The sequence below is a fragment of the Macaca mulatta genome, chromosome 8 (genome assembly GCF_049350105.2).
Source record: "Macaca mulatta isolate MMU2019108-1 chromosome 8, T2T-MMU8v2.0, whole genome shotgun sequence".
In the NCBI taxonomy this organism is placed as follows: Eukaryota; Metazoa; Chordata; class Mammalia; order Primates; family Cercopithecidae; genus Macaca; species Macaca mulatta.
Window position 1 is genome coordinate 154,658,707 of NC_133413.1, and position 26,328 is coordinate 154,685,034.

The 26,328-nt window shown below is 61.7% G+C and overlaps 1 protein-coding gene across 2 annotated transcripts in view; it reads right to left on the reverse strand.

Moving 5' to 3' along the window:
* Positions 1–26,164, reverse strand: part of BOP1 (BOP1 ribosomal biogenesis factor) — a 32,793-nt gene extending 6,629 nt beyond the window's left edge. For both annotated transcript variants that reach the window (XM_015146273.3, XM_077944646.1), the window contains exons 1-3: positions 25,998–26,164; positions 23,846–24,055; positions 7,571–7,651 (exon numbers count right to left, since the gene is read on the reverse strand). In XM_015146273.3, coding sequence (XP_015001759.3) covers positions 7,571–7,651; positions 23,846–24,055; positions 25,998–26,096 — 390 coding nt within the window. In that variant the 5' untranslated portion in view covers positions 26,097–26,164. The remainder of the gene's footprint in view (positions 1–7,570; positions 7,652–23,845; positions 24,056–25,997) is intronic.
* Positions 26,165–26,328: the final 164 nt, after the last annotated feature.

The following is a 26,328-nucleotide window of genomic DNA, read 5'->3' on the forward strand; positions in this document are numbered from 1 at the left end:
ATCCTTCTTGGGCCAAGTACCCCGGCTCCCTGGGAAGCCCCCACTTTACAGGCTCAGGGCCACCCCTCCCTGGGCTGAGGCGGTGAGGACAGGCTTAGCTCACCCACAGAGCCTCCTATTGGGAAGCTGCAGGGTGGGGATGAGAGAGCCACGCAGGGAGAGAGGGTGGGGGAGGAGCTGCATGGCAGAAGATGGGGAGGGTGAGGCACAAGGCAGATACGCCATAAGGCAGGGACAGGGAGGCAGCAGCAGGGCAGGGGTACCCCACTCTCGGGCCTGCCAGGCACCCAGGGGCCCTGAGGGTGAGGAGGGTGCTGCATCTGGCCTCGGAGCTCCAAGGAGTGGTCACAAGGAGTGAAGCAAGCTGTGCTGCCCGGCAGAGGGGGTGGGCTCCCAGCCCCAGCAAGGGCGGTGGGCGCTGTGCCTCCACGAGTCTTGACTGGAGAGAGGGGCGTCTCCTCATGCACCAGGGCCATTTGGCCCCTGGAAGCTCTGCCCACACGGGAAGGAGGACCCCTGGCCATCCTCCTCCCACCACCACGTCCCACCCAGCCCCCTGAAGACCCCACCCACCACAGGAGGGGGGTTGAGCCCCCACAGCTCTGCGCACAGCTGGCCGGCCATTAAAACCCTGCAGGTGACAATTACCGTTCAGTGGTGTGAGCTCAGTGGGCACAGAGAGAAGAAAGGCAGGCGGTGCTGTGTGGACCACATCCCCCCAACCCTGCCAGGCCACAGCCTAACTTCCGGCTGGGTGGACAATGGCTGACGGTGCCAGGTGCGGGCGTCAGGGCGGCAGCTGGCCACAGTTCCCTCCCTAGCACAGGCACGGACGCACCCCCGCCGGGGCAGACCAGGTGCTGTGGCCCACGTGGGCATCAGTGCAGGGCTGGCCCAGGACTGCCCCTCCTCTGCAAAGACAGGCTCCAGGGAACGGCAGAGCAGGAAGCAGTGGTGTAATTTTGGAGGAAATTCTCAAAGCCAGAGCCATTAAGGGCTAGAGGGGGGCTGCGTCCAATCTGATAGAAATATAACAGGATAAAAAGTCGCAACGGCAGGTTTCGTTCAGAGAGAAACCCAACCCCAAATTTCCTCTCCCTAATCCTGCAGGAGCCCACAGCTGGCCAGAGGGAGGGAGGAGAGGACAAGCTCAGTCACTGCAGAGGCCCCCACCCGCCGGGGAGCCAGGGCCCGGGGGACATGGGGATGCAGCGAGGGGCTGAGGCAGCCCCTTCCCTTCTCGGGAGCTTTCCTCACACCCCCGCCCCGCCACCCTCCCAGGCACCAAGGCGCTGGTGAGTGAGGAGCAGGGTGGACCCAGGAGCATGGCCAAGACCGGCACTCCGCATAGCACCCTAAGGCCCGTGGCGCCCACATCAGCCCTCCCTCCACTGGGCACTGGGTGTACATCTGTAGGGAGGGTCCATGGCCCACCTGCTCCTCACCTCCAGGCCTCCCATTTCCAGACCTGGGCCTGGTGGGGGTTGCAAAACTCTACATCAACCCCCTACCTCAGTGGCCGGTCAGTGTTGGGGACAAATCTGATGGAAGATACTGAAAGTCCCCAGGGCGGGGACACCAGGGGCTGCTGGCCTGAGCAGGCAGGTGCGGGGCCTCGGCGGCCGGCACCAAGGACAGGGCAGAGCCAGCGGGGAGCGGGAATGCAGGAGGCCAGACGTGAGCAGGTGGGAAGGTGTGGGCCTGGGTAGGGAGGTCTGGGCAGGGTCAAGAGGGAGTGCTGGGGAAAGGACGTCAGAGCCCCCGTGGACTGGGGTCAGAGTTTGGGGTGTCTAATGAGGCCAGAAGGGAACAGGGAACAGCCACCCGGAGGCCTCAGAGCTGAAAGGATCCCCAGGGCCCGGCTGGTTGGGGTGCAGTACTCACAGCCAGGCCCTCCGCTGCAGGCCTGACTCCGACCGCGGCTGCAGCTTGGCCAGCCTCAGGCCTGGGCAGCCAGCCCAGCCGCTCCCTGAGCTGCACCGGTAGCAGCGGCCGAGGGCCCGGCCCGCCAGCCAGCAAGAAGGGAGGGGCGGGGGAGGAACACTCCGTCACCCTCTACTGCTCCAGAAATTCAAACCAGACCGGGGGTGGCGTGGGCTGACCCCCCAGGCCCGCGGTGGCCCACCCGAATCCACTCGCAGCTCACAGCCGCCAGGCAGAGGAGTGGCAGGTGCCCCCTGCCCACCACAGCCCCTGGCTCCCTTCCCAGAGTGCTGGCCTCACCTCCACAGAGACCCAGGGCTCCCTCTGCCTGTGCCCCACAGAGGCAGCTGGGACGGAAGGGGCCCCAGCCTGCACCCTGGGCCAGCAGCCGCCCCTGTGAGCCGAGCTGGGCTGGAAACGTTCTGCTGGGCCTCAGCTGTCAGCTCCTGTCCCCGGCCTGGGGAACGAGCTGCCGGCGGGACACATGATTCATCAGGGCTGCCTGCGCCCACCGCCCGCCCCGCCCTGCGCAGCACCTGTGGGCTGCCAGGAAACACATGTGACCCTCTGGGTCAGGCCCTGAGAGCCCGGCCGGCCGGGGGCGCACGCAGACCCAGCATCAGGGCTCTCCCGGGGGCCGCCAGCCCCAAGGACAGGCCCCCAGCCCAGACTGCACCGGACACAGGCCGCAACCGGCTGATGTGTCGGCTGGGATTTTTCCGCTCTCGATGAGCCCCCTCCCTCCCCCTCCCCAAAGTGGCTGCAGCTGTGAGGACCACAGATTGGAACTGCAGGTATGGGGCTGGCCCGCTGCCCGCCTCCTCCCGTGTCTGTCTGCGAGAGAGGAAGCCGGCCCACCTCTGGAATCCTTCACTCTCTCCTCGTTCCGCCTCTCCCACCTGTCCCCCGGGAGCGTGGGGTCAGCCGCCCTCGCTCCGTCTCTCTTCCCCAGCCCCTCTCCGATTACAATGCGAGCAGTGTTCAGCACTCGCCGCTCCCCTGCACAAAACGCCCGCCTGTCTGAGCGCCACACGGCCTTCCTGTGCGACATGAGGCCGTCACCGCCTCCTCCTCCTCCTCTTCCTCAGGGTTTTATCTGTCAAACTGCTCAGGGCAAGGCCAGGGCAGGAGGCTCACCTGCTGCATCTCACCCTACTGAAGGTTCCAGCAGGGGTGCTGGGCCCTGGCGCCGGGGCCAGAGGGGAGAAAGCCAGGCCCTGCTTGGTCTCCTCCTCAAAGTCCAAACCAGCTGAGCGGACCCCAGCCCAAGGTGGGATCCCAGGCAGGAGAAGCCGCCAGCCCAGAGGCCCTCACCTCTGGCCCTGCTCCCGCCAACCACACATCTGCCCTTCCAGAGGCTGGGCACACAGCTCGGCCTCCTCCCGGCACCTCCACCACTGGAGAGAAGCCACTGCTGACCCAGGCGTCCTGGCACCTCCACAGCTGGGAGGGCAGCAAGTCACCCCCTGGGGGTCTGCAGGCTAGAGAGAGGCCACTACTGACCCAGGGGTTCCTCCAGACCTGGCCTGCCTCAGTCTCTGCTGGGAATGGCCCAGGGACAATGGCTGTTCTCAGGCAGAGCACCCCAATGCCTGGTGTCTCATAAGCAGGGGCTCCCAGAAACTCCTGCAGGATGCTGGGGGTGGGGCACAGGCTTGGGGCATGACACCCCCAACAACCCCCGACACCTCCCAGTGCTCACCACTCCTCGGCCTGCTCCGAGTCCCACAACTCAGAGCTGCAGCTTCCAGGTGAGGTGGGAACAGGGCTCCAGAGGTCCACACCCGCTCAGCCCCCAACTCTGGACACCTCCAAAATCTCATTCTGGAGACTTTTCCCCCAGTCCTGATCCATGCACACACACGCACCTGGGACTCCTATCCCCTGCAGAACAGCCCCAGCCTTGGGACACACACCCAGACCCAGCTCTCCACAGCCAACCTCCCCAGAAGGCCCAGAGCCTGTAGCCGTCACCACCTGCCCGACAAGCCTTGCCCTCCAATGCCTTCCCCAGCTCCGCTCCACAGGCTGCTCTGCAAGCCCCAGGACAAAGCCTCTGCCAGAACCCGGTAGAGAACCCCCACCTGCCCACCCAGGTTCTAGCTGCCAAGGACGCTGGCCCCGAGTGGGCACAGCAGGCCAGGGCCTCCACCACCCTTGCAGCCCACAAGCAGGAGAACGCGGCTTCGAAAAGCCACACCCACCTGCCAGCCACTGCCCGGGCCTGCTTCATCAGAGAGCCCCAGGTGCCCCATGAGGGCCCTGGCTTCCCTGCCCCTCCTCACTGACCCCAGCGTCTCTCCTCTCCCAAACAGGACAACCGAGTGCAGCAGGCCAGGCCTAGGAGGGCCTTCAAGCTGGCCAAGGGGCACGCAGCAATCAGGCTACACACACCCACCCACAGCCTGGGTAGCAGGGCGCGCCCGTTTCCCTCCTCAGTGGAAAGGGACCAGACCCAAGGGCCAGCCTCAGCACAGTCAGCAGCCCCCTGGGAGGCAGGCATGCAGGCGGCCGCGGGGGTGGACGGCCGCCAGGGAGATTGGGGCGGTCTGCAGGCCTGGGCGCCCTCCACAAGCAGCGTGGGGAGGGCCGTTCACTCGCCGGGAAACCTGAGCCGAGGCCGCACTGCCAGCAGCGACGCAAGCCTGAGTACGCGGGGCCAGGACGCGGGGGCGGGGGCGGCCCGGAGGAGCGGGAGGCCGCCAGCGCTGGAGGCAGCTGCCGGTTCAGTAGCTAGGAGAAGCCATTAACGGCGCTTGGCGCGAGAGCAGAGGGGACCACGGGCTCTGGACGCAGACAGGCCCGGCTGCATCCCTGCGGGAACCGAACTCACAGCCCAGGCAGGGTCGTGGGCACCGGGGAGCCGGCAAGGCTGCACCCCAGCCCCAGACTCCAGACCCCAGTGGAGGCCTTGCGGGGGACGGCCCCAGGCCAGCACCACGGGCACGGGAAAGGGACAGCAGAGGGCGGCTCCTCCGGCCAGAGTTGACGGCCACCCTGACCCCTCAGCCTGACACACTTTCCCGACAAACATGGCCACAGGCAGGGGAAGGGTGGGTGGCTGCATCCTCTGCCTGAGCAGCTGCCCGGCCTCAGTTTCTCCCAACGGCTCAAATCAAAGTGGAGGGGTTGCTTCTGTAAAGGCCAAGCAACCCCCTCGCCCCGCCCCTCCACCCCGGCCCACCTCCCCGGGGGTCCCAGCGGCTGGATGAGATCACGTCTGTGAAGCTCCAGGCGCGGTGGGAGAGGGGTGAGGTGGCCATGCGGGGGCGGGGCAGCCGCGGCTCAGCCGGCTCCTGGGGGCCCCCCACTGCCGGGCGGCAGGACCCCAGCCAGGCCCAGCGCCTCCTCCAGGATTCCGCCCGCCTCCCTCTGCCTGCGCACCTGGGGGAGGGGAATAAGGAGACCAAGAGCTGGGGCACAGAGAGGCTGCTCTGGTCTTCACAAGTCAGCGCCCAGCAGGGGGTCCCTGAAGCGGTGCGAGGCCCCGGTGTCACCCAGACCCAGGAAGGGCAGGGAAGTGGCCTGAGGAGAAGGGGAGGCAGGCGGGTAGGGGAGGCAGGCGGGTAGGGGTGGCAGGGAGGCACCTCCCGCCAGCAGGAGCTTGGCCCGACCTTCTCAGCATCACAGCCACTGCCACTCTCGCGCTCCAGCTGAGATCGCGGCTCGCAGGAGCACACGCCGCTGCGGCACCCTCCCTGCCCTGCTGCCAGGGGCCCTCCCCAAAGTCCTGAAGGGCCCTGGCAGGGAGGTCGGCCTTCTCCCAGCCAGCTCTGCCCAGTGCCGAGGAGGACCATGGTCCTGGTACCACGGCCACCTCCAAGGACACGGGGCTGCCGGACGGGCCCTGCTCTCCTCACCCCACTGTCTTATCGCAGAGCTGCAGGCTGTCTCCCACCTCCCAAGCCTCTTTCCTGCCCACCTGTGGCCCCAAATCACTCCCCTAGGGCCACCCCACTTTGCTCCAAGGGAAGGAGGCCCAGGCAGATGCGGACTTCTCTGGACGGGAGGCATCTGTCCTGGCCTGGCCTGGCTCCTGAAAGCTGAGCTCTGCCGCCCCCTCGAGCCGCTGGCCGGCTGTGCTGGCAGGAGCACCGGGCGGCACCCCGGCTCCCTCGCCGTCACTCAGACCAACATGTGGGATAGTCATCACTGGAGGAAGCAGCCCCCACACCCCTGGCCGGCTTCCTCCCGGCACAGCAGGGGGCTGCCCACCCGGCAGGCGGCGGTGGCACGGGACAGGCCTGGCAGAGCACCCCCGGGGCAGCAGGGTCCCACAGGCCCTGCCGAGGCCCTTCCCCCGGCCTCTGCACTCCGTTTACAATCATCATCGATTTCTCAAAATACCAAATATAAAAAAGTAGCCGACAGGATGTGGCTGCCGACAGCCAGAGCCCCTGGGAGGGGGAGGGGAGACAGGCAGGGAGCGCGCGGCGTGGCCCCCCCTCTCTGAGTGAGCCCGCTGCTCCGGCCAGGAAACCAATTTATTTTGTTTTGTCTCTGTTCTCTGAACGCGCAGCAGAGACCGGATCGGGCGGGCGGCCAAGGCTCCTGCAGCCACAGCCAAGAGAGCCGAAGGATGGGGGAGGAACCTGGGGGGAGGGGGGCGCGTGTCTCCCCCAGGCCCCAAGGGGACAGCCCCTGACAGGGAGGGAGGAAGAGCTCCATCGGGAAGGCCCTACACCAAAGCCGCCTCCTTCCCCCGCAGCCCCCAGGGCCCAGAGGGGCCTCCGCCTCACACCCAGGTGCTCCACGGGGACCACAGTCCTACCCTGGGGCCAGGCCACACTGAGGAGGGTACAGGCAGGCACTGCCTCCGGCCTCAGAGCTTCTCAGAGCTTCCAGACCCTCCCAAATGAGGGCAGCCCCCCACAGCCAAATCTGCTCCTGGACACAGCCCATCCCAGCCTCTCCATGCCGGCAGAGCCCAGCCCAGTGCCAGCCTCTCCATGCCAGCAGAACCCAGGCTGGCAGCACGCGTCCCCCTTCGCCTGCAAGCTCCTTACGAGAAACAGCCGACCTCCAACCCCTCCTGAGATGTGCTCCTGGGACTCACTCAGAGGTCCAGAGGCAATGACCCCAGCCCACATCAGCCACCACCAGGGGCGGGGGAGACTCCAGGGGAAGGGAAGGGCCACCGCTGCCAGAACATCAGGACATCAGGGGGCAGCCATGGCCCTGTCCTGCCCGCCTGGCCCACAGCCAACCTGTGGCTCCCCACACAGCACACACGACAGGAGCACCACCCGTGCCCATGACCCCCACCCAGACCATGTACACTGCCTCCAGGGAGCCCCCAGCCACCCTGCGGAAGACACAGGAGCCCCGGGGCCTGTCCACAGGCCAGGGCCGACACAGGGGCACGGAGCCACACCCAGGTCCTTCCCCTTCACAGGCAACGATGACACACATACATTGCAGTCTTGTGTCCCAGACCCTGAAATCGCTCTTGCAGACGGGGAACAGGGCCCCAAGCCAGGACGCCCACGCGGGCCTCGGGAGCCTTGCTGCGGCCCCAACAGTGTGGCCCACCTGCGGGCAGGTCCCAGCACCCCCCAGGGCAACCCCGGCCCCAACGCCCAGCACCTGCTAGGCTGTGATGGACGATGCCCCACCCTGCCCAGTGGGAAAGCAGCCCCAGCCCCACCTCCTCATCAGAGCTGTCCTCCGCGTACTCATCCCCAATCCGGGCGCTCGCCACCTCTGTCCTCGGGCCAGGGCTGCCGTCCTGCAGAGAGAGGGGGAAAACGGTTACTTCAGGGGATACAGGGTGCCCTTTGACCTTGCGGGGATCCCAGACCCCGGAAGCCCACCCCCACCCCAAATCTCCGAGCGGCTCCAGCCCGGCCCAGGCCTCAGCGCAAGGCCAAGAACACCCAGCTCTAAGGGGGCCTCTGGGGCTGTGGCTGGCACCCGGCACCACGGCCCTGTCCTCTACGACGGCTGGACTGCAGCCTCCCCAGCCCTCTGTCCCTAGGCTGACCGGGTCAGGCTAGACACGGAGGCCACTGGGGCAGTCAGCAGCAAAGCCTCCAGCTGAGGACTAAGACCCCCACCCACCACCAACCACCCCGTACCCCCATTCATGTCAAAGCCACAGGACTCCTCCCTGAGGCCCCACATGGGGCTCCTGCCCAGCCCCGCCTGGGACGGGGGCAACATGGTTGGGGGGAAGGAGCAGACACAGCCGTCACAGCAGCGTCACCGGGGCAGTGCCCTTGAAGGGGCGGGGGACATACATTGCCCACCCATCTCGGGGGCCATGTCCAGCCCAGTCCAGCCGGCAGAGGGCCCAGACAGGGCCCCAAACACTCAGAAGGCCTGCAGCCCCCACAGGCTCCCTGGCGCCCAGCATCCTCCCACCCACCACGTCCACAGCCTAGGCCGACCCCATCCCACCGGGTCAGAGTGGGCGCCACTGAGAATTCACGTCCCAAGCTGGAAAACAGATTCTGCCCTCAACTGTGGAGGTGAGGATGGCTCCAACCGGATCGGGTTTACTGGCGGAACCAAGGTTGATGGGGAAAACAGGCCACCTCTCACCCGTGGGGGCAGTAAAGTGCTCGGGCGCAGGAACCCCAGAGCCAGGGCGGGCACGCCCCCACCCCCGCCCCGAGCCCCTCTTCCCTCCGGCCCGGGCCCCTCCCCTGCCTGTTTTTTCCTTCAATATAGAGAGGTGGGAGACTAAGTTTTTTCCCAGGCCAGGAACAAGGAAGGATTCAGTTTCCACGTCTCCCCTGCCGCTGACAGTGGCCTGGGGCACCCAGTGACACTGAGCTCTTGCCCCTGCCTGGAGCACACAAGCCCCCAGAGCCGCGGCAGACACGAGACCCCGGCCCCAAGCCCCAGACCTGCACAAGGGCAGTTCCACACCAGGCGGCAGTCAGCTGCCCCCACCTGGCCTCTGCTGCACGGGTATCGGGCTGGGCTTCCGACCGCTCGCCGTGGCCAGGGCTGAAGCACCACACCCGGAGTCCCAGCCTCGGTGCTCATGGGCCACAGTCCCAGGGTGCTGGCAGGTGGACAAAAGACTTGTCACCCAGCACTCTGTGCCCCGTAGCCCCTGTGCTGGATGTGGACAGGCCACGGCACAGGCAGGCTCTGGGCAGGGGGCAGAGGCGCCCTTGGGAAGTGCTGGGTTCCCAGGGGCACGGCATCCCCGTGGGACAGCTGTGGGGCACACTCAGTCCACCAGGGGGCGACAGCGCTCAGCCAGGCCCAGCGCCCGAAGGGCAGGGGCGGTGCGGTGCGGGCAGGGGCGGGGCGGTGCGGGCAGGGCGACGTGGGCAGGGGCAGCCTCTGCTGGGAACTGCCTGACCTAGAAGGCCCCTTCAGATTTTGGAGGCAAATGCTGTGGGGCATTGAACATATTTTTTTAAACGTAAAAATTCGAGGAAAAGGCCACTAAAACCCTAACGACACAGACAACAGAACACGAGCCCATGCCATGCTCCGGACTTCCGGGGACACGACCTCCTCCCGCCAGGCCCATGCTTGGAGTCAGCCCAGGTCCTCCAGGGCCTCCAGCACCACCCACAGTGGTGTGCCGCCCGACTGAGGACCTCCGCTGCTGGGGGACACAAGGGATGCGGGGTTCCACGTGCAGGGGTTCCCGAGGAGGGGTTGGGCCTGATGGAGCCCGAGAGTCGTGTGAGGGTGAAGCAAAGCTGAGAGAGAGGGCAGGCGAGTGCCACTGGGCAGAGGCAGGTGGGTCAGAAGGACCGACCGGTGGGCAGGGAGCTGCTGACAGGGAGCGCAGGACGGTGCCAGGGCCGCTGGGGCCCAGGAAAGGCTGCTGCAGTCCCTGAACCCTGTATGGCCTCTGCCCAGCCCAAGGGCTAGAACGTCACCAAGAGGACCAAAGGGAGAAACCCACAGCGGGCTCAGCCAGCCAGAAACGGTGTCCAAGCGCAGGAGTCCCCTGCTGTGACTGCACCAGAGCCTCCCTGCCCAGCATCAGGCCAGTCAGGCCATGCCCCACTGTCACTAACCAGGCATGTGATACGGGCTCTGCCTTCACTTCCTGGGAGAGGACGGCGACGGAGCTGCGGTGTCCTGGGTCGGTGGGAAGACAACTCTGCTCCCAGGGCCGCCCACAAGACGGTTCTGCTGGGGACGTGGGCGGCAGGAGGGAAGCAGTCCTAACGTGCCCGGAGACCAGAGCCACAACATCGCTGTCGGGGTGCCAAGGAGACCAAGAGAACCCCACGCTGCACCACAGACCCCACACCCGGCACCTCAGCACTGCCAAGGATCTCCAGGGCCCTGCCCACGCTAGCCGCAGGGTGCCCAGCACAGAGACGCCTGGTATCCAAGAGCTCTGTGCTGATGGCTCATCTGACAGCAACGATTCATCAACAGCTACCTAGGAAACCCACATTTTGTTTTAAAGAAAGTACACCACCAGGAACTGAAAAGCCCAGAGAAAATACACGCTGAAAAACATCCCTTTTTATCTCAGAGAAAAGGAAGGTAACCAAGGGGAAGAGCCCAAGAGTGGCAGGGTTGTTCCCAGGCATGGAGACCAACCCTGCATGAGGCACTGGCCATGTGTGCTGCCACCAGCGGCCCCAAGACCACCATGGGCCACAACGACCACGGGCCCCAAGACCACCACGGGCCCCAAGACCACCAAGGGCCACGACCACCACAGGCCCCAAGACCACCACGGGCCCCAAGACCACCATAGGCCACGACCACCACGGGCCTCAAGACCACCACAGGCCCCAAGATCACTGGGGGCCAAGACCACCAGAGGCCACAACTGCCACAGGCCCCTTAGACCACCAGGGGCCCTGACCATCACAGGCCACGACCACCATGGGCCAAGACCACCATGGGCCAAGACCACCAAGGCCAAGACCACCAGCCATGTGCCCAGCCACCTTAGGACCACCACAGACCAGAGACCACTCCACTGTGACTTGGTGCCCCACTGCAGACAGCTGTGCAGAGGAAGGCCCAAGGACCCCCATCTGCCAGGCCTGGTTTAGATGGGACCCTGGCTGTGGAATGAGGTTCTGAGGAGCCTTGGGGGAACAGTATTTGGCAAGCATAAGGGTGACTGTGACCATTTTGAAACATAGCCACAAACCTTTGATTTTCATCACATCAAGAGACAGAGTCTATGTCCCCCCTCCCCGCAAATCTGGGTGGGCTTGTGGCTGCTTTACCCACCCAAGGGAAGCAGCCCACACTGACGCCGCAGGATTCTGGGCTGAGGTCGTGAGGGCCGTGCTGCTCTGCCCATCACAGGAGACAGTGTCCTTGCAGCCCAGAGCCCTGGGAGGGGGACGGCTGGACAGGGGTACCCTTCGTGAACTGGCTGTCAGGGGCGGTCTGGATGCACAAGAGGCCTGGCTGTGCTCACCTGAGATCCTCACCCAAGGCCCGGAGCACAGGACATGAGCTGAGTGTCAATCTTCCTCAGGTGGAAGGTACCAGAACCCTCTGGGGCTCGCCGGCCCCTCGGCGTGACACTGTACTAGGGGTGTACTGACCCTACTGCTTTCGGCCTGAACTCTAACCCCTCGAATCTACAATGCTACAAAGTATCTGTTCGATGCTGCAAAGTGCCAGGACAGGTGGCAAACAGCTGCCTGACTCCCCCGTGGGGGCCACGAAGCTTGGAGCCAGCAGCCTTCAAAAGAACCCAAAGCAAGGCCACGGGCGGAGTTCACCACCAGCCCTGGGCCCTGGTCCCATCCCCAGCTCTGGGGTCCACACCCAGGCAACTTCGCCCAAGGTGGACTCCACGAACCAGCTGGTGAGAGCCACTGGGCAGCCCTTTCCCAGACTCCACAGAGCTGCAGCTCCAGACCACTCTCCAGCAGACAGCACCAGCGCCCAGACCCCAGAACCCCAGCAACAGGGGGCCCGAGTCCAGGGCTCCCACACTGCGGCAACACGCCCTGCAGGGTGCCGTTCCCAGAGCCTGCCTTCGCCGAGACGCTGGCGGGACCCCTCGCCGAGACGCTGGCGGGATCCGCCAACCAAGAGTCTGCATTACGCTCCAGCACAGGCCGAACAATCCTTAAATTATCTGGGAAGGCCGGGCCCGGTGGCTCACGCCTGTCACCCCAGCACTTTGGGAGACCTAAGCAGGCGGATCAGTTGAGATTCAGAGTTCGAGACCAGACTGGCCAACATGGAAAACCCCGTCTCTACTAAAAATGCAAAAAATTAGCCGGGCGTGGTGGCGGCACCTGTAATCCCAGCGGGAGGTTGAGGCAGGAGAACTGCTTGAATTCGGGAGGTGGAGACTGCAGTGAGCCAAGATCAGGCTACTGCACTCCAGCCTGGGCAACAGACAGACCCATCGCAAAAAAAAACAAAAAAACAAAAAAACAAAAAAAAAAACCACAAATCTGGAATTGTCACTTTAATACTAGGTCTTAGGCTTTCTCTTATGTTTTTTTCTTTCAAGACAGTCTCACTCACTGTCACCCCAGATGGAGTGCAGTGGCATGATCTCAGCTTTCTCCAACTTCCACCTCCCAGGCTCAAGCGATTCACACAAGGTTTCACCATGTCGGCCAGGCTGGTCTTGAACTCCTCAAGCGATCCACCCGCCTCAGCCTCCCAAAGTGCTGGGATTACAGGTTTGGCTCACCACACCCAGTCTTTTCTCACATTCTTTTTTTTTTTTTTTTTTGAGACGGAGTCTCGCTCTGACGCCCAAGCTGGAGTGCAGTGGCCAGATCTCAGCTCACTGCAAGCTCCGCCTCCCGGGTTTACGCCATTCTCCGGCCTCAGCCTCCTGAGTAGCTGGGACTACAGGCACCCGCCACCTCGCCTGGCTAGTTTTTTGTATTTTTTAGTAGAGACGGGGTTTCACCGTGTTAGCCAGGATGGTCTCGATCTTCTGACCTTGTGATCCGCCCGTTTCGGCCTCCCAAAGTGCTGGGATTGCAGGCTTGAGCCACCGCGCCTGGCCGTCTTTTCTCACATTCTTGACTGTGGCAAGCAGACTAAATTGATAAAAACAAAAACTTCTGCACAACAGAGTGAAAAGAAAAAACTCAGGTAAATAAAAAGACAAAGCCAAGCACAGGTGGGAAAAAAAAATGAATCAAAATGAGCACAGAAGGGACAAAGCAGCTCTGAGCGCACGGATCCCACAGATCCACCAGACACCAGCGATGAAGAGAAGGCACTGCAGCCAGTCCTCACTCTGGACCAATCGCTGCCGTGCACTGCTGGAGGGGGCACAGGGAGCGAGGCACAGGCCGGCAGGAGGTAGGTTCCTCCCCAACTGGTCAGTGGAGAGCTGGGAGCACCCAGCCCAGGGCGCCCCTCCAGTGGGACGCCCTCCAGTGGGACGCCCTCCAGTGAGACGGCCCTCCAGTGGGACGCCCTCCAGTGGGACGCCCTCCAGTGGGACGGCTCACAGACACGGTCAACAGCAGGAAGGGCAGGGGCTGGAGAAGGTCCCAGGGAGTAGGAACCAGGCCAGGAGACAGAACTCTCAGGTCATGCAGGTAGCACAGAACACAATTAAGAGGCAGGACTACCAGGCCCCAGGCAGGGAGGCTGGAGATGGGGTGGGCACCAGGGTGAGGCTGGCCCAGCAAACTCGGGCCAGAGCAGGTGGACCCAGAAAGAGGGGTCACTGTAGCAGGGACGTGAGGGGCGGGAAGGGGTGCCCCCAAACCGCATACACAAAAATAAACCAAACCCACTGGCCCCAAGCAGGCTGCAGCTGTGGGCCCTGCCGTGGCCAAGACCAGATACCCCAGGAAGGGAAGGGGGAGGTACAGCACCCACCCCATCTTCTCGGGCCCTGTCCCTGCCCTCATCCCTATCCACTGACCACCCCCCAGACACATAGCACCCTGCTTCACCTTCACTCCTGAGCTCCTCGTGCCAACAGTCAGGGGAGGAGCTGGGAAGGGCACAGCCAGGCGCTGTTCCTCAAGTGAACTGCACAAAACGCCAGGACTCCTGACCCCAGAAACAGACAGCAAATGGTTGTTGTTGAAAGGCACTATAGTGGCCGGGCACGGTGGCTCACGCCTATAATCCCAACACTTTGGGAGGCCGAGGCAGGCAGATCACCTGAGGTCAGGAGTTCAAGACCAGCCTGGCCAACACGGCGACACCCCCTCTCTACAAAAAATACAAAAAAAAAAAAAAAAAAAATTACCCAAGCGTGGTGGTGGGCACCTGTAATCCCAGCTACTCAGGAGGCTGAGGCACAAGAATCGCTTGAACCCAGGAGGCGGAGGTTGCAGTGAGCCGAGATCGCGCCACTGCACTCCAGCCTGGGCGACAAGAGCAAAAAACTCTGTCTCAAAAAAAAAAGAAAGGCTCTATGGTTTGGGGCAGTTTGTTATGGCGGCAGATAACAGACAGACAGACAGAAAACAGCAAAGGGCTCCTGGCCCAGGGAGCTCAGACCAAAACGACAGGAACCAGCTAGCTGTCCTGCCCTTGGGCAACAGCCATGAGGGTTTCCAGCCAGGTAAGTACACGGATGATCCCACCAAAGGGAAGACAGAAGGGCTTCCGGGACTGGGACCACGGGCACGCATCGCCATGCCCGGCTCATTTATCAAATTTTCTGTAAAAATGGGGTCTCACAATATGGCACTGGCTGGTCTTGAACTTCTGGGCTCAAGAGATCCACCTGCCTTGGCCTCCCAAAGTGCTGGGATTACAGGTGTGAGCCACTGGGCCCGGCCTGTGACTCATTCTTTTTATTTTTATTTTTTCAGTTAAGCCCAGCTGTGTGAGCCTCATTCTTAATGAAAGAAAAACATCACTAAACAAGAGGAAAAGATGAAGAAGCAACATCATGAAGGATGCTGGTAGCGAGAAAGCAGCTGAGGGGCAGCGGCAGGAGGACATGGCATCACCGCCTCACGGAGGGACGCTCCAAGCACGTTCAAAATTAAATGCATTGACAGCTGGGCGCGGCGGCTCACCCTGTCATCCCAGCACTTCGGGAGGCCACAGCAGGTGGATCACTTGAGGTCAGGAGTTCGAGACCAGCCCAGCCAACATGGTGAAACCCCGTCTCTCCTAAAAATACAAACATTAGGCTGGGTGCGGTGGCCCACACCTGTAACCCCAGCACTTTGGGAGGCCAAGGTGGGCGGATCACGAGGTCAGGAGATCGAGACCATCCTGGCTAACCCGGTGAAACCCCGTCTCTACTAAAAATAGAAAAATTAGCCATGCGTGGTGGCGGGCGCCTATAGTCCCAGCTACTCGGGAGGCTGAGACAGGAGAATGGCGTGAACCCGGGAGGCAGAGCTTGCAGTGAGCCAAGATCGTGCCACCACACTCCAGCCTGGGTGACACAGCGAGACTCCCATCTCAAAAAACAAACAAAAAATACAAACATTAGCCGGGCATGGTGACAGCTGCCTGTAATCCCTGCCTCTCTCTCTTTTTTTTTTTTTTTTTTTTTGAGACGGAGTCTGGCTCTGTCGCCCAGGCTGGAGTGCAGTGGCCGGATCTCAGCTCACTGCAAGCTCCGCCTCCCGGGTTCATGCCATTCTCCTGCCTCAGCCTCCCGAGTAGCTGGGAGTACAGGCGCCCGCCACCTCGCCCGGCTAATTTTTTTTTTTTTGTATTTTAGTAGAGACGGGGTTTCACCGTGTTAGCCAAGATGGTCTTGATCTCCTGAACTCGTGATCCGCCCGTCTCGGCCTCCCAAAGTGCTGGGATTACAGGCTTCAGCCACCGCGCCCGGCCAATCCCTGCCTCTCTAGAAGCTGAGGCAGGAGAATGGTGTGAACCTGAGAGGCGGAGCTTGCAGTGAGCCTGAGAGGCGGAGCTTGCAGTGAGCCGGGATCGCACCACTGCACTCCAGCCTGGGCAACAGAGTGAGACTCTGTCTCCAAAAAAAAAACAAAACTAGCCAGGCATGGTGGCGGGAACCTGTAGTCCAGCTACTAGGGAGGCTGAGGCAGGAGGATCCCTTGAGCCCAGGAAGTTGAGGTTTTGGTGAGCCAAGATCGCACCACTGCCCTCTAGCCTGAGTGACAGAGTGAGACCCTGTCTCAAAAAAAAAAAAAAAAAAAAAAGCATTTAGCCTTTGACCTAGAAATTCTCTTGGAATTTATCCCAAGAATGGTGTGCACATGTGAGAAACAGCACGTTATTGTCCGGTCAACTGTAAGAGCAGAAGCCTGCAACTGCCCACCCACTGGAGCTGGTGAGGCCGAGCTGCCAGCCACTCTGCGGGCACCAAGCACTGTACATAGCAGAGCCACGGCCTCCTGGACAGAACCGTCCTGAGACAGCACACGGCTGCCCTTTCTCTTAGGAAACCACCATTCAAAACCTGTGCGAGCCGGGATGTGTCTAGAACATTCTGGAAAGAGACTTCAACCCTGGAAACAGCAGCTGCCCGGATGCAGCAACAGGAGCCAGGAGGGAAGCGTGCGAGACTCATCCCTGGCATGCCCCTTAGGATCACCTGAGCATCCACAGGGGCCCTACAATGCCAAGTGCGCCTGCTCCATGAACACTGTGTAATTGCACAGCCCTTCACAAGAAGGCAGGCTCGTGGGCGTGTCAACGCTAAAGGCCTGAGGGCAGAAAACCAGAGGGAAGCCTGTGGCCTGGCACTGAAGCCAGACGCACGCCCACCCTTGGTCCACCCAGACCAGGTCTCCACAGGGGCTGCCAGCAGCTGACCCCTAGCAGTCACCGGGTTCCCTGCTACAAGAGCCTCCCACTGTGGGGTGCTCCACAGGGCGCCCCTGGCCTGTCTGGGTTGGCATGGGGCACACACTTGGAATCAGATTTATGAAGGAGGCTCTCTGAAGATGACCCATCAGCCACATTGCTGCCAGGATGGCAGAGACAAAGCCCCAGCTCCCTCCCATGCCAGTCACATATCCCCTTCCTCACAGCACCATCTAGGCCAGGTACATCCACTGAAGGCTGGGTGGCCTGGGGAATGAGGCCCTCGCCCGGCCCGACTTCATGTGTCCCTGAGGTGTCCGTGACGTGACACACGCATGTTGCGTGATGCCCAGCCCCATCCCGCCACTGCTCCAGTCTGACGTGACGCTGTGGCTGGGGTGTCCGTGACGTGACACACGCGTGTTGCCTGACGCCCAGCCCCATCCCGCCACTGCTCCAGTCTGACGTGACGCTGTGGCTGGGGTGTCCGTGACGTGACACACGCGTGTTGCCTGACGCCCAGCCCCATCCCGCCACTGCTCCAGTCTGACGTGACGCTGTGGCTGGGGTGTCCGTGACGTGACACACGCGTGTTGCCTGACGCCCAGCCCCATCCCGCCACTGCTCCAGTCTGACGTGACGCTGTGGCTGGGGTGTCCGTGACGTGACACACGCGTGTTGCCTGACGCCCAGCCCCATCCCGCCACTGCTCCAGTCTGACGTGACGCTGTGGCTGGGGTGTCCGTGACGTGACACACGCGTGTTGCCTGACGCCCAGCCCCATCCCGCCACTGCTCCAGTCTGACGTGACGCTGTGGCTGGGGTGTCCGTGACGTGACACACGCGTGTTGCCTGACGCCCAGCCCCATCCCGCCACTGCTCCAGTCTGACGTGACGCTGTGGCTGGGGTGTCCGTGACGTGACACACGCGTGTTGCCTGACGCCCAGCCCCATCCCGCCACTGCTCCAGTCTGACGTGACGCTGTGGCTGGGGTGTCCGTGACGTGACACACGCGTGTTGCCTGACGCCCAGCCCCATCCCGCCACTGCTCCAGTCTGACGTGACGCTGTGGCTGGGGTGTCCGTGACGTGACACACGCGTGTTGCCTGACGCCCAGCCCCAACCCGCCACTGCTCCAGTCTGACGTGACGCTGTGGCTGGGGTGTCCGTGACGTGACACACGCGTGTTGCCTGACGCCCAGCCCCATCCCGCCACTGCTCCAGTCTGACGTGACGCTGTGGCTGGGGTGTCCGTGACGTGACACACGCGTGTTGCCTGACGCCCAGCCCCATCCCGCCACTGCTCCAGTCTGACGTGACGCTGTGGCTGGGGTGTCCGTGACGTGACACACGCGTGTTGCCTGACGCCCAGCCCCATCCCGCCACTGCTCCAGTCTGACGTGACGCTGTGGCTGGGGTGTCCGTGACGTGACACACGCGTGTTGCCTGACGCCCAGCCCCATCCCGCCACTGCTCCAGTCTGACGTGACGCTGTGGCTGGGGTGTCCGTGACGTGACACACGCGTGTTGCCTGACGCCCAGCCCCATCCCGCCACTGCTCCAGTCTGACGTGACGCTGTGGCTGGGGTGTCCGTGACGTGACACACGCGTGTTGCCTGACGCCCAGCCCCATCCCGCCACTGCTCCAGTCTGACGTGACGCTGTGGCTGGGGTGTCCGTGACGTGACACACGCGTGTTGCCTGACGCCCAGCCCCATCCCGCCACTGCTCCAGTCTGACGTGACGCTGTGGCTGGGGTGTCCGTGACGTGACACACGCGTGTTGCCTGACGCCCAGCCCCATCCCGCCACTGCTCCAGTCTGACGTGACGCTGTGGCTGGGGTGTCCGTGACGTGACACACGCGTGTTGCCTGACGCCCAGCCCCATCCCGCCACTGCTCCAGTCTGACGTGACGCTGTGGCTGGGGTGTCCGTGACGTGACACACGCGTGTTGCCTGACGCCCAGCCCCATCCCGCCACTGCTCCAGTCTGACGTGACGCTGTGGCTGGGGTGTCCGTGACGTGACACACGCGTGTTGCCTGACGCCCAGCCCCATCCCGCCACTGCTCCAGTCTGACGTGACGCTGTGGCTGGGGTGTCCGTGACGTGACACACGCGTGTTGCCTGACGCCCAGCCCCATCCCGCCACTGCTCCAGTCTGACGTGACGCTGTGGCTGGGGTGTCCGTGACGTGACACACGCGTGTTGCCTGACGCCCAGCCCCATCCCGCCACTGCTCCAGTCTGACGTGACGCTGTGGCTGGGGTGTCCGTGACGTGACACACGCGTGTTGCCTGACGCCCAGCCCCATCCCGCCACTGCTCCAGTCTGACGTGACGCTGTGGCTGGGGTGTCCGTGACGTGACACACGCGTGTTGCCTGACGCCCAGCCCCATCCCGCCACTGCTCCAGTCTGACGTGACGCTGTGGCTGGGGTGTCCGTGACGTGACACACGCGTGTTGCCTGACGCCCAGCCCCATCCCGCCACTGCTCCAGTCTGACGTGACGCTGTGGCTGGGGTGTCCGTGACGTGACACACGCGTGTTGCCTGACGCCCAGCCCCATCCCGCCACTGCTCCAGTCTGACGTGACGCTGTGGCTGGGGTGTCCGTGACGTGACACACGCGTGTTGCCTGACGCCCAGCCCCATCCCGCCACTGCTCCAGTCTGACGTGACGCTGTGGCTGGGGTGTCCGTGACGTGACACACGCGTGTTGCCTGACGCCCAGCCCCATCCCGCCACTGCTCCAGTCTGACGTGACGCTGTGGCTGGGGTGTCCGTGACGTGACACACGCGTGTTGCCTGACGCCCAGCCCCATCCCGCCACTGCTCCAGTCTGACGTGACGCTGTGGCTGGGGTGTCCGTGACGTGACACACGCGTGTTGCCTGACGCCCAGCCCCATCCCGCCACTGCTCCAGTCTGACGTGACGCTGTGGCTGGGGTGTCCGTGACGTGACACACGCGTGTTGCCTGACGCCCAGCCCCATCCCGCCACTGCTCCAGTCTGACGTGACGCTGTGGCTGGGGTGTCCGTGACGTGACACACGCGTGTTGCCTGACGCCCAGCCCCATCCCGCCACTGCTCCAGTCTGACGTGACGCTGTGGCTGGGGTGTCCGTGACGTGACACACGCGTGTTGCCTGACGCCCAGCCCCATCCCGCCACTGCTCCAGTCTGACGTGACGCTGTGGCTGGGGTGTCCGTGACGTGACACACGCGTGTTGCCTGACGCCCAGCCCCATCCCGCCACTGCTCCAGTCTGACGTGACGCTGTGGCTGGGGTGTCCGTGACGTGACACACGCGTGTTGCCTGACGCCCAGCCCCATCCCGCCACTGCTCCAGTCTGACGTGACGCTGTGGCTGGGGTGTCCTTCAGACGCACGAGGCAGAGGCCACAGGGGCCGTGTCTTCCCAACCACTATGGAGGAAACAGCGACAGGAGGGAGACAGGAACCGTCTGCAAGACCACACGAGTGGCCGTGGCCAGGATCACAGAATCTGGGCACGCCCACGGCACAGCAAGGACACTTCGCAGCGGTGCAGGAGAAGCTGCTATGTCACTGTGGTGTATATTCCCAGGACCAAGGGGCACTGACTCTAGAAGCCGCTCAATGGAAGGGTTCTTGGGTTGAGGACCCACAACCACTGGCAGGGGCATCAGGGGAGGGGCATCGGGGGCAGACTCCTCCAGATGGCTGTGGCAGGCGAGCGTGGCTGGCAGAGCCCCTGGTGGCCCGGCCCCGTGGACCCACGACATGAGTGGGAGGTGGCGGGTTACAGGCGTCAGGAGCCCTGGACTGCTTCAGGATGACAGAGAAACACGCCTAACCTGAGGCCAACAACTGGGCATGACGGGGCCATCCTGGCGGCACCCTGGGAGGCCTCACGTGGCCACACTCACGGCCAAAAGAACACGCAGGAAGCAGCACCGGGCTGCCAGCTGCGTTTCCACCTGCAGGGGGGCACGATGGGAAAGGACTCCCACCATTCAAGAGGGGCACAGACGGGAGGCAGGAGGGAGCAGTCGCTCAGCAGGCCGAGGTGCCTAGGTGGCTTCTGATGAATGGGTGGGAAAACGGGGGAAAAGGGAGGGGTTCCCACTAAGAAGCCTGGAATAATTTTTTTTGTTGTTGTTGTTTGTTTTTTGTTTTTTGAGACGGAGTCTCGCTCTGTCGCCCAGGCTGGAGTGCAGTGGCGCGATCTCGGCTCACTGCAAGCTCCGCCTCCTGGGTTTACGCCATTCTCCTGCCTCAGCCTCCCGAGTAGCTGGGACTACAGGCGCCCGCCACCGCGCCCGGCTAATTTTTTGTATTTTTAGTAGAGACGGGGTTTCACCGTGGTCTCGATCTCCTGACCTTGTGATCCGCCCGCCTCGGCCTCCCAAAGTGCTGGGATTACAGGCGTGAGCCACCGCGCCCGGCCAAGCCTGGAATAATTTAAACTCAGTCATGAGGATCACACTTTAGAACTGAAAACACCCCAACAGGGCCCAATGTGCCCCTCAGCTAAAGCACAGGACGCACAGGCAGATGCATGGGCGCCACAGCAGGGCAGGGCCTCGGGCAGGGCCTTGGGCCAGCCAGCAGCCAGTGGTGTGGGGAACTCTGAAGAACGCCCCACCAGCCTGGCCGGACTTGCCGCCTCAGGCCCTGCTGGATGACGGAGCACACAGACCACAGACAGCGTTGCTTTGGAAAACACCCTGCGTGGGGCAGCCAGTTACGTGGTCACAGAAACCTGAGCAGGGCAATGGGCAGGGCAAACACGCACTTGGCAGTGCAGAGGACCTAGAGCTCCGGGGGCCAGGAGACAAGCAGTGAGAAGATGGCACCTCCCCGGACTCCGCAGGACCTCTAGTACCTTTCAGGTACTTGGATATGTTATTATGTGAAAAAATTTTTTTGGTTTTTGAGACAGAGTCACGCTCTGTCACCCAGGCTGCAGTGCAGTGGCGCGATCTCAGCTCACTGAAACCTCTGCCTCCTGGGTTCAAGTGATTCTAATGCCTCAGCCTCCCGAGTAGCTGGGATTACAGGCACGTGCCACCACATCTAGCTAATTTTTGTATTTTTAGTAGAGACAGGGTTTCACCATGTTGGCCAGGCTGGTCTTGAACTCCTGACCTCAGGTGATCCATCCACCTTGTCCTCCCAAAGTACTGGGATTACAGGCGTGAGCCACCACACCCGGCTGAAAGAATTTAATAAGAAAATCATTAACATGGCCAGGCGCGGTGGCTCAAGCCTGTAATCCCAGCACTTTGGGAGGCCGAGATGGGTGGATCACGAGGTCAGGAGATCGAGACTATCCTGGCTAACACGGTGAAACCCTGTCTCTACTAAAAAATACAAAAAACTAGCCAGGCGAGGTGGCGGGCGCCTGTAGTCCCAGCTACTCAGGAGGCTGAGGCCGGAGAATGGTGTAAACCCGGGAGGCGGAGCTTGCAGTGAGCTGAGATCCGGCCACTGCACTCCAGCCTGGGCGACAGAGCAAGACTCCGTCTCAAAAAAAAAAAAAAGAAAGAAAATCGTTAACATGTAAATGTGTAAATCCTTAATTTAAAAAGGGACAGAAGCCCTGAAAGACGTACCTCAGGGCACTAACTGTGCTCACTGGTTAGGAGTGAGGGCCTTGAGTGGGAGCTTCCACCCTACTGAACGGTGCTGCTGCAATATCTAAATTATTTTCCAGGATATTGTATCTTATAATTTATTTTGAAACAGGGTCTTGTTTGTTGCCCAGGCTGGAGTGCAGTGACTCTATCATATAGCTCACTGCAGCCTGGATTCCTGGGCTCAGGCGATCCTCCCACTTTGGCCTCTCCAGCTGCTGGGATTGCAGGTATGAGCCACTGTGCCTGGCCCAGTATTGTGTCATTTTAAAAACTCAAGAAGGGGTAACATAGTTGTCTGTAATCTTACAAACCACTGTCAACAGAGCACATCATTTTCTCTCTATGTTAGTGTTACAATTAAACCCTGAATCAAGTGTGATTTTGAATCTTTTCTTCCTAGTAAACAAGCCAGCCCAACACAGCCAGCACACAATGAACAAGCCACGGCTCTTCGGTTTCTCCCACGGGAGCCTCTGCCAAGGCCATAACTTCCAAAACACCAAAACTACTGGGAGAGGAAATCCTTGCAAATAATTTCCAGAATGTTTAGAATAACAAATCCTGAGCCAGGTGCAATGGCTCACAGCTATAATCCCAGCACTTTGGGAGGCCGAGGCAGGCAGATCACTTGAGGTCAGGAGTTTGAGACCAGCCTGGCCAACATGGCAAAACCCCGTCTCTACTACACATACAAAAAAAATTAGCCGAGCGTGGTGGCAGGCGCCTGTAATCCCAGCTACTCAGGAGGCTGAGACAGGAGACTTGTTTGAACCCGGGAGGCAGAAGATGCAGTGAGCCAAGATCACCCCACTGCACTCCAGCCTGGGCGACAAGAACGGGACTCCGTCTAGGGGAAAAAAAAAAAAAAAAAGGCACGGCATGGTGGCTCACCTGAGGTCAGGAGATCGAGACCAGCCTGGCCAACGTGGCAAAACCCTGTCTCTACTAAAAATACAAAATTAGCCGGGTGTGGTGGCGTATGCCTGTCATCCCAGCTACTAGAGAGGCTGAGGCAGGAGAATTGCTTGAACCCAGGGGATGGAGGCTGCGGTGAGCCAAGATCACCCCACTGCGCTCCAGCCTGGGCGACAGAGCGAGACTCTGTCTCAAAAAAATAAGTAAAAACTAACAAATGCTGTGTTTTAGTTAAATTATGCTTTTCTCCTGTTGTTCTCAATAAGAGTAGGGTGCACTCTCCCCACCACAGCTGCAACAAGTACAATGTCAAACTCTCCACCCACGGGCTGCTCAGGCCCCTGAAGCCCTGTGGGGTCAGGCCCAGGAGAGTTCCATTGGGGCCCCCATGCCACCTGCTTGAGCCCTGCCACACTGCTCAGCTCCCTCCTCGGCTGGGTCCTGCCACTGGATCCCAGGCAGCAAAATCCCCGCCTCAGGAAACCCAGCCTGTTGCCAGGTGGGTTGCCCAAGCATCATCTGAGGGCCTAGGCATGTGGATTTTCAGAGTTCCTGGGAACGGCACACAACTGGGGATGGAAACCAGCGTCCTAGAGCCCAAGTGTGCCCCAGCTACAGCAAAGGAGGGACGCGGGCCTTGGGGTTCTGAGGGACCGTGGAGAAGGCAGTGTGGTGGCAGCCTCAGAAAGCCCAAGGCCACCTGCACATGGGGGTGAGCCCTCGAGGGGGCTCCTCGCTCACCCACCTGCACCTGCTCCTCAGTGGTCTTCTCCATCCCACTGTGGCCCTCGTCACTGAGGGCTCCGTCCTCTCCCTCCTCGTTGCCTTCGTCATCATCCTCACTGCTGTCACTGCCGGAATCTTCCAGGCCTGAGAACACACTCTCCTCGCTGTCGGAGACGCCAGAATCGCTGCCAGTGCTGTGGCTGAGCGGAGAGGTGCAGAGGAGAGGAGGCTGCAAGGAAACACTGGGTTGGTGACAACTGCCCCTCCAGGCATGGGGCGCTGAACACTGCAGGAAGAGCTGCCTCTCACCCCTCCAGGCACCCACCAGCAGCTCCATGCAGCCTCCAGGACCACATCCCTCTAGTCACAAACTTCCACCAAAACCATCCACCCAACCTGAGCCTTCCTCATCTTCTACCTCCACTGATAAGACAGACTCCTGCCTTTGGCATCGACATTTTAATTTCTAGCACCTCACGGGGAAGGGGCTTTTCAAGGACAACCTCCTCCTCTTGGAGCTCAGCTCTCAGCACAGAACTCACACTGCTCTCTACCGCCCACTGCCACTCCAGAGGCCCTGTGGGGTCAGGCTGGGCTGGACTCCACTGGTTCCCTCACACAGCCTGCCTAAGCCCTCTCCACACCTCACCCTGGCATCCAAGGCCCCAGAGTCATGAGGTCACTAGAAAAGGGGCTGGGGGCTGGAAGAGAACCGGGGTCCCCAAAGGGCTTTTACCACCTGCAGCAGAAGCCTCCTCATTTAACCAGATTGGGACCAACCATTGATCAGCAAAATGAAAGGACTGGCTGACGAGTCACAGGAATGACAGACTCCAATTGCAACCACACACCAACCCACCCATTCCTCTCTCTGAGCAGAGCCCTGCTGGCTGCGTGACACCAGCACACACAGTGTTTAGGTCCTTCACTGGCCTTAAAAAGTGGAACAAGAACTTAGACTCAGGAAGCAGCTGAAGGCCAGGGACAGTAGCTCATGCCTATAATCCCAACACTTTGGGAGGCCGAGGGGGGTGGATCACCTGAGGTCAGGAGTTCAAGACCAGCCTGGCCAACATGGTGAAACCATCTCTACTAAAAATACAAAAATAGCTGGTGGTGGCAGGTACCTGTAATCCCAGCTACTCAGGAGGCTGAGGTACCCGGGAGATGGAAGCTGCAGTGAGCCGAGATTGTGCCACTGCACTCCAGTCTGAGCAACAGAGCAAGGCTCTATCTCAAAAAAAAAAGAAAAGAAAAGAAAAGAAAGAAAAAGAAAAAGGAAAGAAAAGAAAATGGAAGCAGTTGAATGTAGAATTCTAGATTTTACTGCTTTCCTAATAGTTTACAAGTCTCACTTAAGGTACGACCTGGATGTATTAGCTATTGCATACTGAGTGTTCACACAATGCCTCTCTCACACAGTCATGATGTGTCTTGGTACTCAGTCAGCTACACAACCACAATAACTAGTGGAAATGGCATGCATGGCCTGAGCACAAACAACTGGCTCCTGAAGAGCATTTAACTCAAGGGTGCAAGCAGCAGAACCTGGCGCCTAGAGCGGCCTGCGGGCCGTTCAGCCCATGGGAACCAGGATTAGTTGAGTTCGCTTCACAAAGCAATGGGGCAGTTTCAACAACCCAACGCGGCCGAGGGGGCTGTGAGAGGCTGGCTGTCCATTCCCTCCACCACCCAATTTGACGATCCCCACAACCAAGACGGGGCTGAGCTGGCAGAGGGCAACAGTGAGTTCTGATACAACAAACGCAGCAGACTCTGGGTTCTATTCAGGTTTTCTTATTCTCACGTCTATCCCATGAGCATAAAAACGTGATTAACTAGCGCATAAGTAGGTTAAGCATTTACTGGGGGCGCAAGCCGAGCCCTTTTACTGGCAGGACGCACAAATGGAACGGCCGGAGAGGCTGCTGCAAGGGGCGCTTATCCCCACTCCCTGCACCCCCGTTTCTTTGCTTCCCGGACGCCGTCCTTCACCCTGCAGTCTGCTCTGCCTAAGACCCCCCGATAGAGGAGCTGCGCCCACGCCCAAGGCCGATTCACTGGGCACGGGCGCCCAGGTGACAGCAGCCGGGCCCACCCGCCCCAGCGCGGCCACGTGCCCGCTGGGCCTTCTAGGGACGCGCCTCGCCGCCCCGCATTGCCGCAGTCACCTCTGGCTCGGGCTCAGGCTCCAGTTCGGGCTCCGACCGCCGCTTCTCCGGCCGCACGCTTGGCGCCGCCGTGCGCCCCGTGCCCCGCGAACCCGCCATGTCCCGCCGCGCGCCGGCCGCGACCCGAACAGCCGCTTCCGGCAGTGACACGGCCGCGTGCGCAGGAGGACGCGCCCCGCCCAGCCCGGCCCCGATTGGCGGGCGGGGGGGGGGCGGGACCAACACGCGCAGGCGCGCGGCGGGGCCGGGGGCCGGGGCGGGGTCGGGGCCTGCGTGCTCGCGCCGGGGGGGGACGCGAGAGGGCGGCAGCGGCGGCGGCAGCGGCGGGAGC